This window comes from Eschrichtius robustus, chromosome 5 (genome assembly GCF_028021215.1).
Source record: "Eschrichtius robustus isolate mEscRob2 chromosome 5, mEscRob2.pri, whole genome shotgun sequence".
Lineage (NCBI taxonomy): Eukaryota > Metazoa > Chordata > Mammalia > Artiodactyla > Eschrichtiidae > Eschrichtius > Eschrichtius robustus.
In genome coordinates, this window is record NC_090828.1 from 53309990 (window position 1) to 53326684 (window position 16695).

The following is a 16695-nucleotide window of genomic DNA, read 5'->3' on the forward strand; positions in this document are numbered from 1 at the left end:
TTCATCCAGGGATACCGGTTCATCTGAAACTCCTTGTGATATTTGCATGGGAGATAGCCTATTAACATTTGAGGAAAGACTATCATGGTTTATAATTCACAGACCACCCTCCCTCCAACCCACATAACCCCGTATAAAACAGTGGGAAAATAACAAATCCTTACTGAGATGTGATGCTAAGTGACCAGCACTGCAAAATTACACATTGAACATTCGGGTGTTCTTGAAACAGGCCTAACTATGAATGCTAAATTCTGTCATTTAATTACTTTAACAGGGAAGATTTCGCTAATGGTAAGAAAAAAAAATTATGAGAAGAGTTGGGAAAAGTTCTCAGATCAGCACTGCCCAGTAGAATTTTCTGCAAAGATGGCAAAACTCTAGATCTGTGTGCTGTCCAATACTGTAGCCACTATGGCTATTAAACACTTGAGATATGACCAGGATGACTGAGAAACTAAATTTTAAATTTTATTTAATTTTAATTAATTTAAATAATGTGACTAGTGGTTACCATTTTGAACAGTGCAGCTACAGATCCTACAAGTTAGGGACCTTGAATTGTTATCATTTAGTAAATAACTCTAACCCAAGCCCTCTGCCATTATTTCCACTGACTTGTCTCAAAACCACTTGAGAAAGAAACTTACATTCTAATTTTCAAATTTGGTATTGAGCAGTCTTGTGTAAATCTAGCTCTAAGGAAAGTTATAAGGTAGATGATGTCTGCTGTAGTTCTGTGGCTTTTCTTACCATCAATCTTATCCTTTGATACCATTTACCATTTTCTAACCATCAAGCACTATCTCCAGCCACATCCCCTCTATATTTTGCTCTACTGATTATAAACTGTTCATTTATAATGTCCCCTAGAGGAATTCTCAATGCAATGTATGACTACTGAAGACCAACTATGTCTTTGAATCCCAAAGTCAATGCTTTTCATAGTATTATCTGAGAACCTCCAGCACTAGAGCCATCTGGGAACTGGGGGAATTGCATGTTGAAAAATTAGGATTCATGGGCCCCACCCCAGACTCTCTGATTCCAAAATCTCAGGGAAAGGGAAAAAAGAATCTTCTAGGGACCAGCAGAATGGGTAAAAGCACAGACCCTGGAAGCAGGCTGCCTTCATCTGAATTCTAGTTCCAGGCTTTTTACTAAGTGTTAAACTTGGAACGACTGACAAAACCTCTTTGTAGTTCCACATTCTTTCCTGTGAAATGGCATAACCATAATATTTAATTTAGAGTTGTTCTGAGGAAAAAATCAGTTGATACGTGTGAGGTGCTTAAAAGAATACCTGGTACATATTAAGTACTACATTAACTATCATTCCTATTATTTTTAGCAAGCAACCTGAATGAGTCTTACATACACTGAAGTTTGAGAATTCCAGTCCAAGGAAAAGAGTGAAAACAGTAGAAATATAGGGAGCCCAGATTGCGTAGTAGTTGTTCCTATCTTGTGTCTCTGAGTTTTCAGCTGTAAAATAAGATGGTGATATTTGCTCAGAGTTAAATGGATACAGAAAACAAACGTGAAAGCCTTTTACAGTTTATGTACAGCTGCACTATGGTTTACACATGAGAATACCAGACTGGGGTTTTAAATGGAATGAGATGTTTAGGGACTATCAAATAGAGTATCATATTGGGGAACTGCAAGAAGGAAGAATCAAAACCCCACATACAGGAGGGAGGTGTGGTATCCCCACGTGAGTGCAACTGACAAATAGTTGTGCTTGTAACATCCAAAGACTTTCAGTGGAACCATCATGCATGCCCAGTTATACAGCCTTCCATTTCACAAGTCACATACACCTCACAACTGGGACGGGCCTTTCCCCTTGTCAGCAAGCTGGAGGGAAAGCTTTGCTGATCAACATCCTACCAGCTAAAAAAATGGATCTCGCCATCAATTTATTCTGGAAGTGAGACGCTCCTTGCCGCTAGCAGAGATTGTAAGATGGAGTCATTTTACTCCTGACATCTTCAGAGTCAGTTACTCATTTTGGGGCAACTCAAGATCCACGTTCTGTGTCTTTGGCAAGAAAACATTTTCTACAAGCTACCGGCGAACACCTCACAGAGGAGTTTTATTTAAGGTCCATGTGAGACCAGAAACCCAAAGCCAGTAAATTGACACTTTCTAGAGAACACAAAACATCTCAAGGCTGAAACTGGCAGACTTTTTAAAAGTTTCAGTATTATAAATCACTATTGTTTTAAGTGAATGACTGAATTATGAAAGTAGCATATGGCACATGTTGACATTTTCTAACCTCTCATTTTCTGAAATAGATCCAGAAACTAGATCGTCTCTCATTTTACTTAGACAGCACTGTACTCTAACTTTGATAGGACATACATTTTTAAAAGTCTTACATGTCTATCATATAAGTATTTTTCTATGAAATATGTTCATGCTTTAGAGCTTACTTCAGAAGAGCAAAGGTTGATCTAATTCCCCAATTTATTTATCTGTTTCCAGAGGCCAATTCAGCTCAGGCTTCCCTTGAGCATGGATGATCTGGCTGCTGTAAAAAGGGCTTTGAGAACCAGGGGTACCCCTGGTACAAAGGAGCCCTGAGAGGCCGGGTCAGGTCTGAAGTTGAGCCAAGGTGAGCCGCTGACATCTTGGAGAGGTTGCTATCTAAGCTTCATCACAGAGTATTCTATTTGCCGGAAAGAAGTGTCAGAAGTTTTTTCAACAGCCCTCATCCTCCTGAGAGCCTATGAATGGAAAACCCACCGGATTCTGACCAGAGTGAATAGGGTCACTGGGGCACTCAGCTCCTGGGGCTGGTACATGACTGCACAGGCTTTAGGGCATGGAGAGCCTGCCATTGAACATATGGCTATTTACCTCCTCTTCTTCATACCAGGTTGACATTGTCTTAAATTTTTTTTTTCAATTTGCAGTTAACTTCCATTGTTTGAGCACTGAAATAAATGAACGCAATTATATAAGCTATTGAGATAAAATCCTTTATTTAACCCTCCTTCCTCTACCCCTACCATATTTTCAAACTAACTTGTTCTCCACTGCTCCAGGAAAAGAAATACCCGCACCAAAAGTGAAGAGAAATAAAAAATGTTAATTCTTGGCTTTTGAGCTTCTATTGGCTCAGTCTAAACATGAGGGTCATTTAAGAATATTTCAGAGGTAAATCACTATACACCATTGCTTTGCATTACTAGCTAACTTTAGCACCTAAGTCCTCATGTAAGTTTTGACTCTTAAAGTGGTTCTTCACCTCGTGGGAACTCATAGACACCTTTGAGACTCTAATGAAAGCAATGGACTCAATACAAGGTAAAATCCTGTATGTACAAACACAAAATTTTGGACACATTTTCAGAAGGTTCTTGAACACCATGAAGTCCATCCACCCAGAACAAACATAATTTAAACCAAAACACTAAATTACAATATAGCCTAAAAGGAAAAGACTTTGGAACCTGACAGCCAAAGTTTGCACCTTAGTTCTGTTACTACCTATGTGAAGTAGTTAATCTAGACTTCAATTCTCTCATCAGTAAAATGAAGATAATAAAAGCACCTATTTCTTAGAATGTTTGTGAGGATGAGATGATGCAATGCATGGAAAAACACTTAGCACAGGCCTGGCACATAGAGAGCACTCAATTAAATTTGGTACTATTTTGATATCCATCATTTGAAAACAAATATGGATGGGATTCAACAAAACTGAGCATTAGCCTAGATGTTGGCATTCTCCTCTCCTTTTATCACAGAAGTTGTCCTAGAGGAAAAACAAAGTGAATATGAAGGAAAAAAACAGACAAAGATGGAGAGAAGTGCTTGAAAATTGGGCTGATGTGGCCGAGGAACAAGGTACCACAGTGGGGGAATAAGATGGGGAGGGCTTTTAACTGTATTTTTAAAATTTATATATTTATTTTTATTCTTTTTTTAAATTAAATGATTCTTTAAATTTTACAGTGCTTTACAATTTTCAAAAATTTCACACACATTATTTTATATAATCCCATAATAACCCCCCCTTTTTCCCCCTTACCCCTATATTGCCTCTCCTCCCTTCCCTTGCTCCACTGGTAACCATTAGTTTGTGTTCTCTATATCTATGCGTCTGTAAAGCTCTACTTTTTTTTTTTTTTTTTTTAATTATACTGGCCACATGATAACTCATGGGACAGAAAAACAGCACTGCCTACCCAGTGTCACTGGATCAGCAGATAACACCCAGGCTGCACAGGAGCCTCACAAAGGCTAAGATGGATAACAAAAGGGCTGGTGATTACAGCAAACCCCGCAGCATCACCAAACCCATCCCCAGCATTAACCTACTACAACCAAGCAGTGAAGATCATCTGGTGAGGAGAGAGCAAAGAAGCATGGCCAAGCCCAGTGTGTAGCGTGGTGGGCTCTCTGCCCCAGATCATCATCCCGCCACCCACCTTCAGCCCTCAGGAGCAGCACAAGCTAGAACCTGGGCCTTCCTGTTGACAAAACCAGCCAGAGGGAAACAAGCTCAAAGGCAAAAATAACTAGACATCCGAGGAGCGTTAATAACCACTACAAAACAAAGACGACAAACCCAACTGCAAATACTGGGTGAAGCAGTTCTTATCATTTATTTACTTACTATCTTATTTGTTACTCAAAATAAAACTAATGAAACTAATTTTCAACAAATTAAGAGAGAATAAGTTGGAATATGAAGCAGAACAAGCACTTCTTTTTTTGTTGTTGTTAAACATATTTTATTAATCTACTCATTTAAAAGATATATTTGTGCAATTCTTGGAAATGCTGAGTTTCAGTCTTCTTTGGTCTCGATAAGGCATACTACATCTCCCCTGAGGCTGGTCCTGACAAATCCCGAGACACATTTAGCCTTTAAAGTCGATCCCACCTCATTCATTTCTCATTGTATCAGAGCAAACAAGAGACACAGAAGTGTTGTGCATCTTTGGGATTACAGATTATGATTTAAAATGTGCTGATAAACCCAGAAGTCTTAAATTTAAATTAGTCACCACACATGAGAGCAATTTCCTGGCATTCTGTGTTCTTCAACTCAAGGGTTAGAACAAGCACTTCTAAACAAGAACCAGGCAGGCATACTTGGTGTGAAAAATATGTGAGTTTAAATAAATTATGAATGCAATGGATAAATAACTAAAAGGGTCCAGGAAAAGAATGAAATAGGGTACTGGAAACTAGCCTACAATATTTTCCCAAAAAGCAATTGGAAAGAAGAAAGAGAAACGGTAAACAGGTCAAGAGATATGGAATCAGCAATAGAAATATCAATATATATAAAAAAGAAGTCCCATTTGGAGAGGAAATATGTATGTAGGCACAGAAGAGGAACTAGTTCAAGAAATGATGTCCAAGAATTCCCCTAACTGAAAGAGGATGGAAAACTTCAGATTGAAAGGGCTTCAGAGTGATAAAGCATGGAGAATAAGAAAGCCAAGCCTAGAAACATTATGGTAAAATGCATGAATATTAAAGACAAAGAGAAAAAATTTGAAAGTTTCTAGAGAGAAGAGTGGACCACCATAGAGGGGAAAAAGTCAGACTTTATAAAAGTACACTTGAGTGTAGAAAAAGAGTAGAATAACATTTTCAAAAGGTTTAAGGAAATAGCTTCCTGATTTTAAATAACAATCAAAATGTAGCAATATGTTGCCATATATGGTCCTTAAGAGACATATTTACAAGTAGATCTTTGAAGAGGAACTTGGAAAACTCATATTAAAATTTATATGGAAGAATAAAGGTCCATAAATAGCTAAGTCAGATTTGAAAGAGAAAATAAAGGGTGCCTAAAAGGGTGGGAGGGGAGGGACTTTCTCTAACAGATATGAAGACAGGACCAAAACTATAGTGATAAAAAATTTGATACTGTATTAACTCTGGAACAGAGGAGCAAACAAATGGATGGGAATAGAAAACGGAAGGAAAATATAGCACTACAAAGCAATGGGGAAAAGGATTGTTTATAAATGGTATTCGCAAAACAGGTTCACTATGAAGAAAAGTAAAGCTAAACTTTCACGTTACCATAGCATAGATGGCAGACAGATTAAAAACGTATGTGTTAAAATTAAAAAGATTTTTAAAAATGTAGAAAAACTTTTTTGTGACCTAGGCATAGAAAAAAACTTCTTAAATAAAACCCCAAACATACAAACTATTAGGCAATAAATAAATAAATAAAAATTAAAAGTGGATTTTACTACATTAAAATTAAACATTTCTGAAATAAGTAAAAAAAAATAAACATTTTTGTCTAATGAAAAACAACATAGACGAAGTCAACAGACAGATGGCATACTAAGAAAAATATTTATAAATTGACAAGAAAAAGACAGGAATCTCAATAGAAAAAATGAGCAAAATAGATGAATAAGCAATTTATAGACAGAGAAGATGCAATGGCTAATAAGAACATACATGAATGAATGTTCAATGCTACTATTAATCAGATAAAGGCAAAATTAGACAATAATGAGATATCACTTTACATCAGTCAGAAAGGCAAAATTAAGAAAAGCATTTAATAATGAATGTTGAAAAAGATGAGAAAAAAGAGAAACTCTCATATACTGCTGTTAAGAATACTATAAATTGGTATAGATATTTCTGAAAGAAAATTGGTATTATATATACTGGGATAAATTATCCATTTGCCTTATAACCCATGGGTCCCAATCCTAGATATATATAACCAGAGAAGTTCTCACACAGCTTCCTAAGGAAACGTGTATAACAATGTTCACTGCAGCACTGTTAGTGATGGCAGGAAGCTAGAAACAACCTGGGTTGTTGCTAACCAAGGATGTGTAAAATATAAACCATGCAGATAATGGAAAAACCATCTACAATGAAAAAAAAATAAAAGAAAGTGAATGTACATACCACAGAGTGGTGAGATTTCAAATGTATTAAAGTATGAAAAGTAGAACACAGAGAAGCTTAACAGCAAAATATCCTATATATAAATTAAAAAATACCCTCCCACAAAACAATACTACCAGGATACGTGCATATTTAAGACCTGTATCACAAATAGGATGATGCCCATGAGCATGAGGGGAATGGGAAAGGGTATTGGGAAGAAGGAAAAAAAATACAGTAGACAAGTTTGAAGCCTTGAATTGACTGAAATGAATGATGACAATGTGCAAAGATCTGAGGAGTAAGAAACTCAACTCTGCACCTGAGATCTACTTAAAAATACAAACAAACTCATATATCTTTAAGGCTTAAAGCAAATTAGCAAATAAGAACAGGAGAACTAAATAGAAAATATTAAAGAAACCAAAACAAAACTTGTAATTGGGCTAGATTTAAATATCTTAATATGGAAGAAAATGTTAAGAAATATTTTCTTCAAATTTCCCATACTACAATATAGTGTTCTATTTTAGGGATATTTTTCTTGAATATAGTTCGCTTATTCTTCCTTATTTTCAAAGGATCACACATTTGATGCGAAATTAAAATCACAAGTCAAAAGATAATAGAACCAGTCATACCTAAAAAGATAAAACTTCACAAAGTATTGAGAAGTCACCTAATATTTAGTGATGATGATATAAATAATAACATCATCAATATCTTGAATTAATATACCCTCTTATTTCCTAGGTGCTCAAAGAACTGTGACTAGCTCACAAAATATTGGACACAAATATTACTCTGTCATCATTTTTCATAAGTTATTACATCAGCTTCATGAACTGATACCTGGTAGTGTCTGATCTTCTCCGCCAGCATCAGAAGGATTTGTGGTCACATTCTTATCATGAAGAGTAAGACTGGGCTGGTAGAACTAGCCTAAGGTGGTTAGGCTGATAACGGAAAGGAGCCATACAAGAGACATGGAGACTGAAAAGAAATGACTGAAACAATCAGGGTGGAAAGAGTTTCAGAAATTGGATAAAGCACTATTGGAATCTCTATATTCACGTGATAGATATTTCTGTTGCCTCCATACGCCACCTATACACTGATCACCTACTTTACTTATTTTTAAATTTATTTATTTTTGGCTGTGTTGAGTCTTCATTGCTGCGTGCGGGCTTGCTCTAGTTGTGGCGAGCGGGGGCTACTCTTCGTTGCGGTGCATGGGCTTCTCATTGCGGTGGCTTCTCTTTGTTGTGGAGCACGCACTCCAGGCACGTGGGCTTCCGTAGTTGTGGCACGCAGGCTCAGTAGTTGTGGCTCGCAGGCTCTAGAGCACAAGCTCAGTAGTTGTGGCACACGGGCTTAGTTGCTCCGCGGCATGTGGGATCTTCCCGGACCAGGGCTTTTACCTGTGTCCCCTGCATTGGCAGGCGGATTCTTAACCACTGCACCACCAGGGAAGTCCCCTGATCACCTACTTTAAATGTTCTTGTATCTGTTATTACCACGATATCTAATTTCTATGATACGAAATCCCTATCCTTTTCTAGAGCCAAGCCTAATCATTTGGTAAACTCAATTCTACTCTCTCCTTGTACATGACTAGTGTGAACTAACATGAAATACTGATATTTTATTGATCCCCTCCAGAGACCCTCTTTATTCCATTAATCCTCCATACTAAGAAACACATCATTCTGAAATAAATTCTTCCTACTGCTTGAAATTAGTTCTATATTGTGATTTCAGTGCCTTGAGCATGTCAATCATTGTTACAATTCCATATAGACAACTGAAAACTAAACATTGTTACATAACTTGCTGAATCATGTTGGCCATTTTATAAGCAACCATCAAAATTTTATGGATGCAAAGATTCAAGAGACTATTTTTCTTCTAAAAGGAAATGCCTCCTGGTCAAACTCAAAATAAATAGGTTGGGCATTGACCAAGCATTTCATCATAATAACAAAATATTCTATGAAAGAAGCAAAATCTCAATGTAATAATTACCCAGAACTCTGTGATTCTGTGTCTACTCATGTCAGCTGAGAATTGAGAGGAAATCTCAGTAGTTTAATGACAGGGCTACAAATTACATATGGTTCAGATACTAAGGCCCAGCAGGAAAAAGCCTCAGAGTTTATAGAATAGTTTATACTGTTGAAGAGTGTTATTTCTCCATTAGATAAAAACATGCAAGATCTTTGAAACCGTGAATGAAGAAAGGGAATCCTTCATATTCAGTAGAATACTGAGAAATCCTTCCCCGAGGGAAAATAATAAAATAAACTTATGATGCTATTATTAACAAATGTAACCTTTATACCCTCAGGCAATTTATCTAGTTCTGGCAAATATATACCATCATTAGTGTATTCTCTGCTGCCTCATGATTTTTGCTTAATAATAAAGTATATGGTGCTCTCATAAACCACAGATGTTTATGTAGAGGTTTATTACTTTCCTTCATGTAAAGCTTAAGTGTATTTGCTAAATTTCTTCTCCTTCCCCCTTTCATTTTCCTAATTAACAATTTTCAGCATCCCCAGGCTGGGTTGCATCTGCTTTGTAGCTAAAAGATCAAATACTTAATTTGAACTGTATAAATCAGTAAGGAAATAGAGTACCAAAGAAAGTGCTCAGTGCCCTCTTGCAACTTCTTGACAGAGATGTTTACTTTACAACAGAAATATCCTTCAGGAGTCTGTAATTGGTGGGGGGAGAGGGAGGAAAGAGGAGGAGGGAAGAGAGAGACTAGGAGACACTGATATAATTGGGTCTTTACTCGTCTCAGATATTTAATCTGACAATTTATTAACCACCATTTTGTTGATATATCTAGTCCTTAAAAATCACTGTCCCTTTTATTTTATAACTTTGCTTAATTAGAGCCACCCCTTTATTTGGAAGCCTCTGGGCCCAGTTACAGAAGTGTCACACACCGGGAAAATCAAATCCAGGGTGTGGCTCACTTCAAGAGCTGATGCATAAAATAACCAAATTTATAAAGAGGATGACTTTTTTATTGAGATATAATTCACATGTATAATATTCACCCCTTTAAAATGTAAAGTTCAGCAATTTTTAGTCTATTCACAAAGCGTGCAACTCTCACCCTTAATTCCAGAACGTTTTCACCACTCCTGAAGAAACTCTATACCCTTTAGCACTTACTCCCCATTCCCCCCTCCTTCCTGGCCCTGGGAACCACCAACCTACTTTCTGTCTCTATACTTTTGCCTATTCTGGATATATCATATAAATGGAATCATATAATATTTGTCCTTTCGTGTATGGCTTCTTTCACTTAGTATGATGTTTTCAAAATTTATCCTTGTTGTAGCATGAATCAATACTTCAATCTTTTTATGGTTGAATGATATTCTATTGTGTACATATAGCATACACGATTTGATTACACATCCATCAGTTGATGGACATGTGGGTTGCTTCCACTTTTGGGCCATTATGAACATGTCTTGACTTCTATGAACAATCACATACATGTTCTTATGTGGACATATGTTTTCAGCTCTCTTGGACACACACCTAGGAGTGGAAATACTGGGTCATAGGGTAACTATGTTTAACTTTTTAAAAGAAATTGCAAAACCATTTTCCAAAGTAGCTGTACCATTCTGTATTCCCAAGAGTTCCAATTTCTCCATATCCTCACCAAAACTTGTTTGTTGTCTGTCTTATAGCCATCCTAATGTGAGTGAAGTGGTAAAGTCAATGAGTTTTAAAGAAATTCACATTAAATAAATCTTTCACCATAGGATTACTTTAAATGATGAATTCTCTTGTTCATTTAAATTATGTCAATCTGTTACAATCTATTACAATCAATTTTGGCAAAACTGTAAAGGTTTCTTAACTATAAGAAAGTGATCCCCAGCCGAACACCACACACATTCAAGGCCAGGTGACACCCACCTAGTTCTCTGAGCACAGACACCCAGGCCCACTGGCTGCCTTCCCTGCTGGAGAAGGCAAAAACAAACAAACAAACACTGGACTCTTGCAGAAGCTTCACTGGTGGGACCAAACAACAATCATGAAAATATATCCCTTGGATACATTTAAAAAAAATGATACGGGGAACTCCCTGGCGGTCCAGTGGTTCAGACTCGGCACTTTCACTGCCGAGGGCCCGGGTTCAATCCCTGGTTGGGGAGCTAAGATCCCACAAGCCGAGCTATGTGGCAAAAAAAGAGAATGATATGGAGTTCTGGAGAGGGAGATCAAGATGGCAGGATAGGAGAACGCTGAGCTCATCTCCCTCACAAACACATCAAAAATACATCTACCTGTGGAGCAACTCTTGCTGAAAACTGACAGTAAGGCTCTTCTACAACCAAGCCTAGAAATATCCACGTGGGACTGGACAGACAGGGAGGGGAAGCAATTGGGTCAGGACCCACAACTCCAGCAGGGGACACAGAGTGGAGGGGGATATCAAGGGCTTGGGGATCCTCCCTGGGAAGTAAGGGGTTTGAGCCAGATATTGGGCAACTCAGCCTTCGGGTCTGACACCAGGAAGATGAGTCCCCTTAGCTGGTTTGAAAACCAGTGGAACTTACCAGAGGGCTAAAGAAACTGAAACTCCACTCCTGAAGAGCACACGCAGACCCCTGCTTACTCCTGGAAACAAGGTGGATGAAAAAGACTGAAAACAGCCTGGGGCTTTGGCCAGTTTCCTGTGACCACCCCAGCATGTACCTCAGCCCACACTAGGCACTTGCACCAGCCCCTCTTACTCCGGTGAGCTCTTCACTAGGGTGAAGGCTGCATCTGCCGAGGGGAGTGTGCCCACTTAAGGAACTGAGCCGGCTCAAACCTGGCACTGCATCTGAACAGCCATTGCCATTGCAGGTACAGAGGTAGCAGACTAAAAGCTGCCTGGGGCAGTAACTGACTTGTCAGGACCATCCCAGTGTGCCCCAGCCCATGCCAGGGACCTGCTCTAGCCCTTTTTGCTCTGGTGCTGTTCTCCAGTAGTGTGGAGGAGCCACTGCTGGAGGGAGAGGGCACACTTCGAGAGAAGGAAACCAGCTCACACCTGACTCTTTGCACTTCTGCTTTAGCACCTTGGGCCCCAACCCCATGGCCACTGAGCACAGAAGAAGCCCAGGCTCACACCTGGCTCTGGCTCTAGCCCTTCCATTTCCAGCCCTAACTCCCACCAAGGTAATAGCTGCCAGCACACCCCAGGGAAGATGTGCCCTGTCCTCACTTCTATATCTCTATCTCTATCTCTGTCTCTATCTCTATCTACAATGGAATATTACTAGGCCATAAAAAAGAATGAACTTTTGCCATTTATAGCAACATGGACGGACCTGGAGTGTATTACACTTAGCGAAATAAGTCAGACAAATAAAGACAACTACTCTATGTTATCACATATGTGAGGAATCTAAAAAATAAAGCAAATGAAAGAATATAACAAAACAGAAATAGACCCACAGATATAGAGAACAAACTAATTGTTACCACTATGGATAGAGGAGTAAGAGGTGCAAACTGATATGTTTAAATAAATAAATTACATGGATAAATTGTACAGCACAGGAAAAATAGCCAATATTTTACAATAACTTTAAATGAAGTATAATCTATAAAAATATTGAATCACTATGTCATATGCCTGAAACTAATATTTGTAATCAACTATATTTGAAGAAAAAAAAATTGTTTTTCAAAGGTGATGCCCTGAATGCTCCTCTTAACTGAAGTGATCTTATAACTAAGAAAAGTTTCAAGTATGTGAGGAAGACTGTTAGAAGACTGATATTGTTATAATAGCAACTTGCTTATTTGGCATCATTGGGGAATGAGATGGTCTCTTTAGTGGAATTGCTGGACATATCACCTTTTAAATTTCTAATACTAAGTTTTTTTTGATGAAATCCTTATTAAATTAAGTGCCTTCTTAGAAACTCCAAAGATGATTTAGCTATTCTTTATAACTCAGAGAATGTGCTGTGAACATCTTTCATAACACTCTGTTTAGATCCAATTAAACAATTATGGATTTCTCACATGAGATATATAGAGCCATTTGCCACTGCAGTAAATTCCCACGTATTTTGAGATCTTCTGATTATTTTATAACTTTTTTTTTTAAACTCTTCCTTTGTTAGTAGGCTACATTTCTTGATACTGTGAGAATTCTTCTGAATACTTTTTATTAATTCTCATCTTGGTGATTCTTAAGCTAGAATGAAACAATGTTTTTCAGAGCATCTTGGAATTGCCCAAATGTATACACAAAACTTTATACTTATATACGTATATGCATTTCCTGGACAGATTTTTTAAAATTTTAAATCAGAAATCAAGAAAGGAATCCGTGTTGCCAAAAGGTAATAAATCTCTGTCCTAGATAAAATACAGTATCACTGCTTGTTGAAACTGATTACCTAAATTCTGGATACATATGATCCTAATGTAACTATTTATTCCTTGTAAATATTATTGAATCATCCATCTTTATTTTGAAGACTACCTGCAGCATAGATATTTGGTAGATCCTCTCCCTCCAAATCACCCCAATTTTGACATGATTCAATTTGAGCGTAATAGCAGGCTCTGCTGTTTTAGACACTAATCCAAAAGATCTTTACATCTTACATTGGTTATGTCTCAGAAATGGATCCACCCAGCCCCCTCTTACCACTTTACCTCTTTTTTAAACTAACTCTTCCAAAATTTATTTTCAGACCAGTTAGTTTAAATGCAATAAAACTACTTAACTCTATGCATTTACTTACGATGCATAAAATAGGCTAAATTTATTTTATCTACAGAGTCCTTAGTTGGGAACTGATTATCTAGGTGTGGTTCATTCTTAAACCATACCTTCCTTTCCTAACTCTGCTAGAAAATGTATTCTCTCATAGTTGCCAGGAGACTTCTATCAATAAGTGAAACTGAGATCCTATTCTTTGACTTCAGGAAAATCATTATGTCCAACACTAGGATATTAGTTACATAAGTTATGATCCATTCATATGATGGAATATCACGCTGCCATTAAAAACATGAATCACAAAGCATTTTAATGGCATAAGGGAATTCAAACAAGATTAGAAGGAAACATAATTGTTAAAAGGATTAGAAGGAAACAATTATTAAACATGTTTGCCTCTGGATTTTGAGATTATGTATGATTCATGGTAAGAAATTTGGATTTTATTCTGAGAATAAAAAATTAAGATTTTTAAGCAGGGACTCTGTTTGATTATGATTAAAACAACACTTTGGTTGACAAATAGGTAATTATTAAGGGGTAAGGAAATCATTAGGAATCTACTGCTATAATGCAGATGTAAGCTTTAAGAGATTCAAATCAGGGTGATGGTGTGGGGTGATAAGAAGTGATAGAATTTATGATATATTTTAAAGCTAAATATGACAGGACCTAGGTTTTTAAACTAAACAACTGGGTAGATACTAGTGCTATTTACAGGTAGGTGAAATATTTGAGGATGAATAAATTTGGGGCAGAACAGGGAGTGGTGAATATTAATTACTTTATTTTCACTATACTAAATTTGAGATAGTTATTAGATAGCTAAGTCAAAGTTTAAGGTAAATTGAATCTAAGAATCTGCAGCTCAGTGGGGAGACCAGGGCTACAATTACACATTTGGGAGTTATCAGGATATTGCATAAGCTTGTCAAGGAAGAACATGCTGACAGAGAAAAGAAAATGACAAGGGCTAAGCTTAAAACATTCTAAGAGGAAGAACTGGTGACTGAGAAGTGGCAAGAATTGTGAAAGGTCTGAGATTTTGCCCTTCTTTCAAGCTAACAAATTAGCTTGCTAAAGTTTCATGAATCTTAGCAGAAGACAGGTTCCTAGATCAGAGGCAAAGAATTTTATTACTCATAGCATAACAGGTAAAATGAGCATCACCATGTTACATCATGCTTATATCCCAGTTTCCATGGTGGGTGACACAGAGGAGTCTGGTAGATGCTGTACATGCAGTGGGTTTGTGTCCTAAAGAACTGTGAACTTAGGAAACTTCAATCTTTCTAATAGACAGTTAGCCTTTTCCACTTTTGCTACAAGGGAGACATTATTTTAGTATACTGGGCAGTAAACAAACCTACCCTTTGTACTGGGGAGGGACACTATCTATATCCTCCAAGGCTATCTGCTACACAAAAAGCCTTGAAAAGATGGTATGGACCAAAGACAGAGAGTGCCTCTGATTGCAAGATGTGCAGAAAATAGCAAGAGACCCATGGAGAATGTTTCCCAACTGGAAATAAATAATAAAAGTATATTAGAAGAAGTGAGTAAATTTGTAGTAAGTACTACTGAGTGTAGTGGAAGAAAATCCTATAAAATTAAGAGTTTGAAGATAAAAGGAGAAGCCAACCATGTCAACTGCAGCTGTGATGACCTTTATTAGATTTATTTCAGTGGTGGGTTTGAAAACTTGATTAAAGAGAGTTGAAGAAAGAACTGAAAATGAGGAAGTAGATTCACTGAGTATAGACAGTGAATATATACAGTGAACACAGGGCATAGCTGGAGGTAGACCTTCCTGGTGTCTAGAGAAAGTTTTAAGTCATCTTTGTGTATTGATGGGGGTAATCTAGGTGAGAGTGAGAAATTGATACAGGAGATAATGGGGGAAATTCCAGGAATAAAAACTGAGAAAAAATAAAAATGGTTAAACTCTGTAAAGCACTTGCTATGCCAAGCTCTGATCTGGTTAGTCTGTACTTACTAATTACTCCTCATTCACACTGAGTGAGGTACTCTTATTATTCCCCAGGTTATAGATGAAAAAAGTAAGGCACACAAGTAACTTATCTTCACCGTTAATGACTGCATGGTGCTATCCCACAGAACCGAATGGAGGTTATCCAGAACACTAATGGAGGGTTAACTTTAGAAAGGAAGAGAGATATTTTTTTCTATTTTAATGGCAATGTGGATGTAGATGTAGGGTGGTTGGTGAATTTGGTTGTGGGAAAGGGGAGTAGTTCTAATCTGATAGCATCAATTTTCTCTCTAAATATGAGACAGTAATTGGCCAAGATGGGTATAGGGACAGGTGTTAGAAACTCAAAGAAGAAAGGAATAGGTCTGAAGTATTCATTTCACAGACTAGGGAAGGCAGTTTATTCGAGAGGTATAATATTATTACCTGGCAGTATATGAGTGGCCATTAAGATTCATGGATATAGGTAAAGAATAAGAGAATTGAGGGATTTATAGAGAGGCAAAGGTGTTGAGGGGAAGGTTGTGTTGACTTTGATAGACCCAGAATCTTAAGTGGGGACATGGAGGTGACTGAGGGTGAAAAACAGCGGAGTGAATGGACTGGGGGTCCTAAGGTGGTACAGAGTCACAGAACTGAAAAGACTGGAGGTCAGAGAGGGAGATGGCTGACACTGAAATTTTTCAAGGCAGCGCAGATAAGGAGAAAAAGATCTTTTGCAGGGGAAGTGCCAATGAGCTGGGATGCCAGGAGTGGGGGTCATTGTTGTAGACAATAAATCACTAGATTGAAGAAGAGTACAGTGACCCACGTATTAAAGTAACCAGTAACTATAAGATCCACGTGGGGAGGACAGTTTCCTGGCATTGGTAGATGATAGTAAAAAGGAAAAAGAAAAACTGATAATAATAAAAAAAAAAACTGATAAAATGCACTTCAAAGAAGCAGGCAGTGCTGAAGGAGAAATGGTTTAGAAGCAAAAATGAGGAAAAAGGAGGACACCTACTCTATGTAACTAAAGCTAATTCTGCCTCCT

General features: G+C 37.6%; 1 protein-coding gene across 1 annotated transcript in view; it reads left to right on the forward strand.

Moving 5' to 3' along the window:
• The first annotated feature begins 4175 nt into the window (after positions 1-4175).
• LOC137764627 (heat shock cognate 71 kDa protein-like) overlaps positions 4176-16695 on the forward strand; it is a 31576-nt gene continuing 19056 nt past the window's right edge. Inside the window, 1 exon segment of the mRNA XM_068543680.1 lies at positions 4176-4361. Coding sequence (XP_068399781.1) covers positions 4176-4361 — 186 coding nt within the window.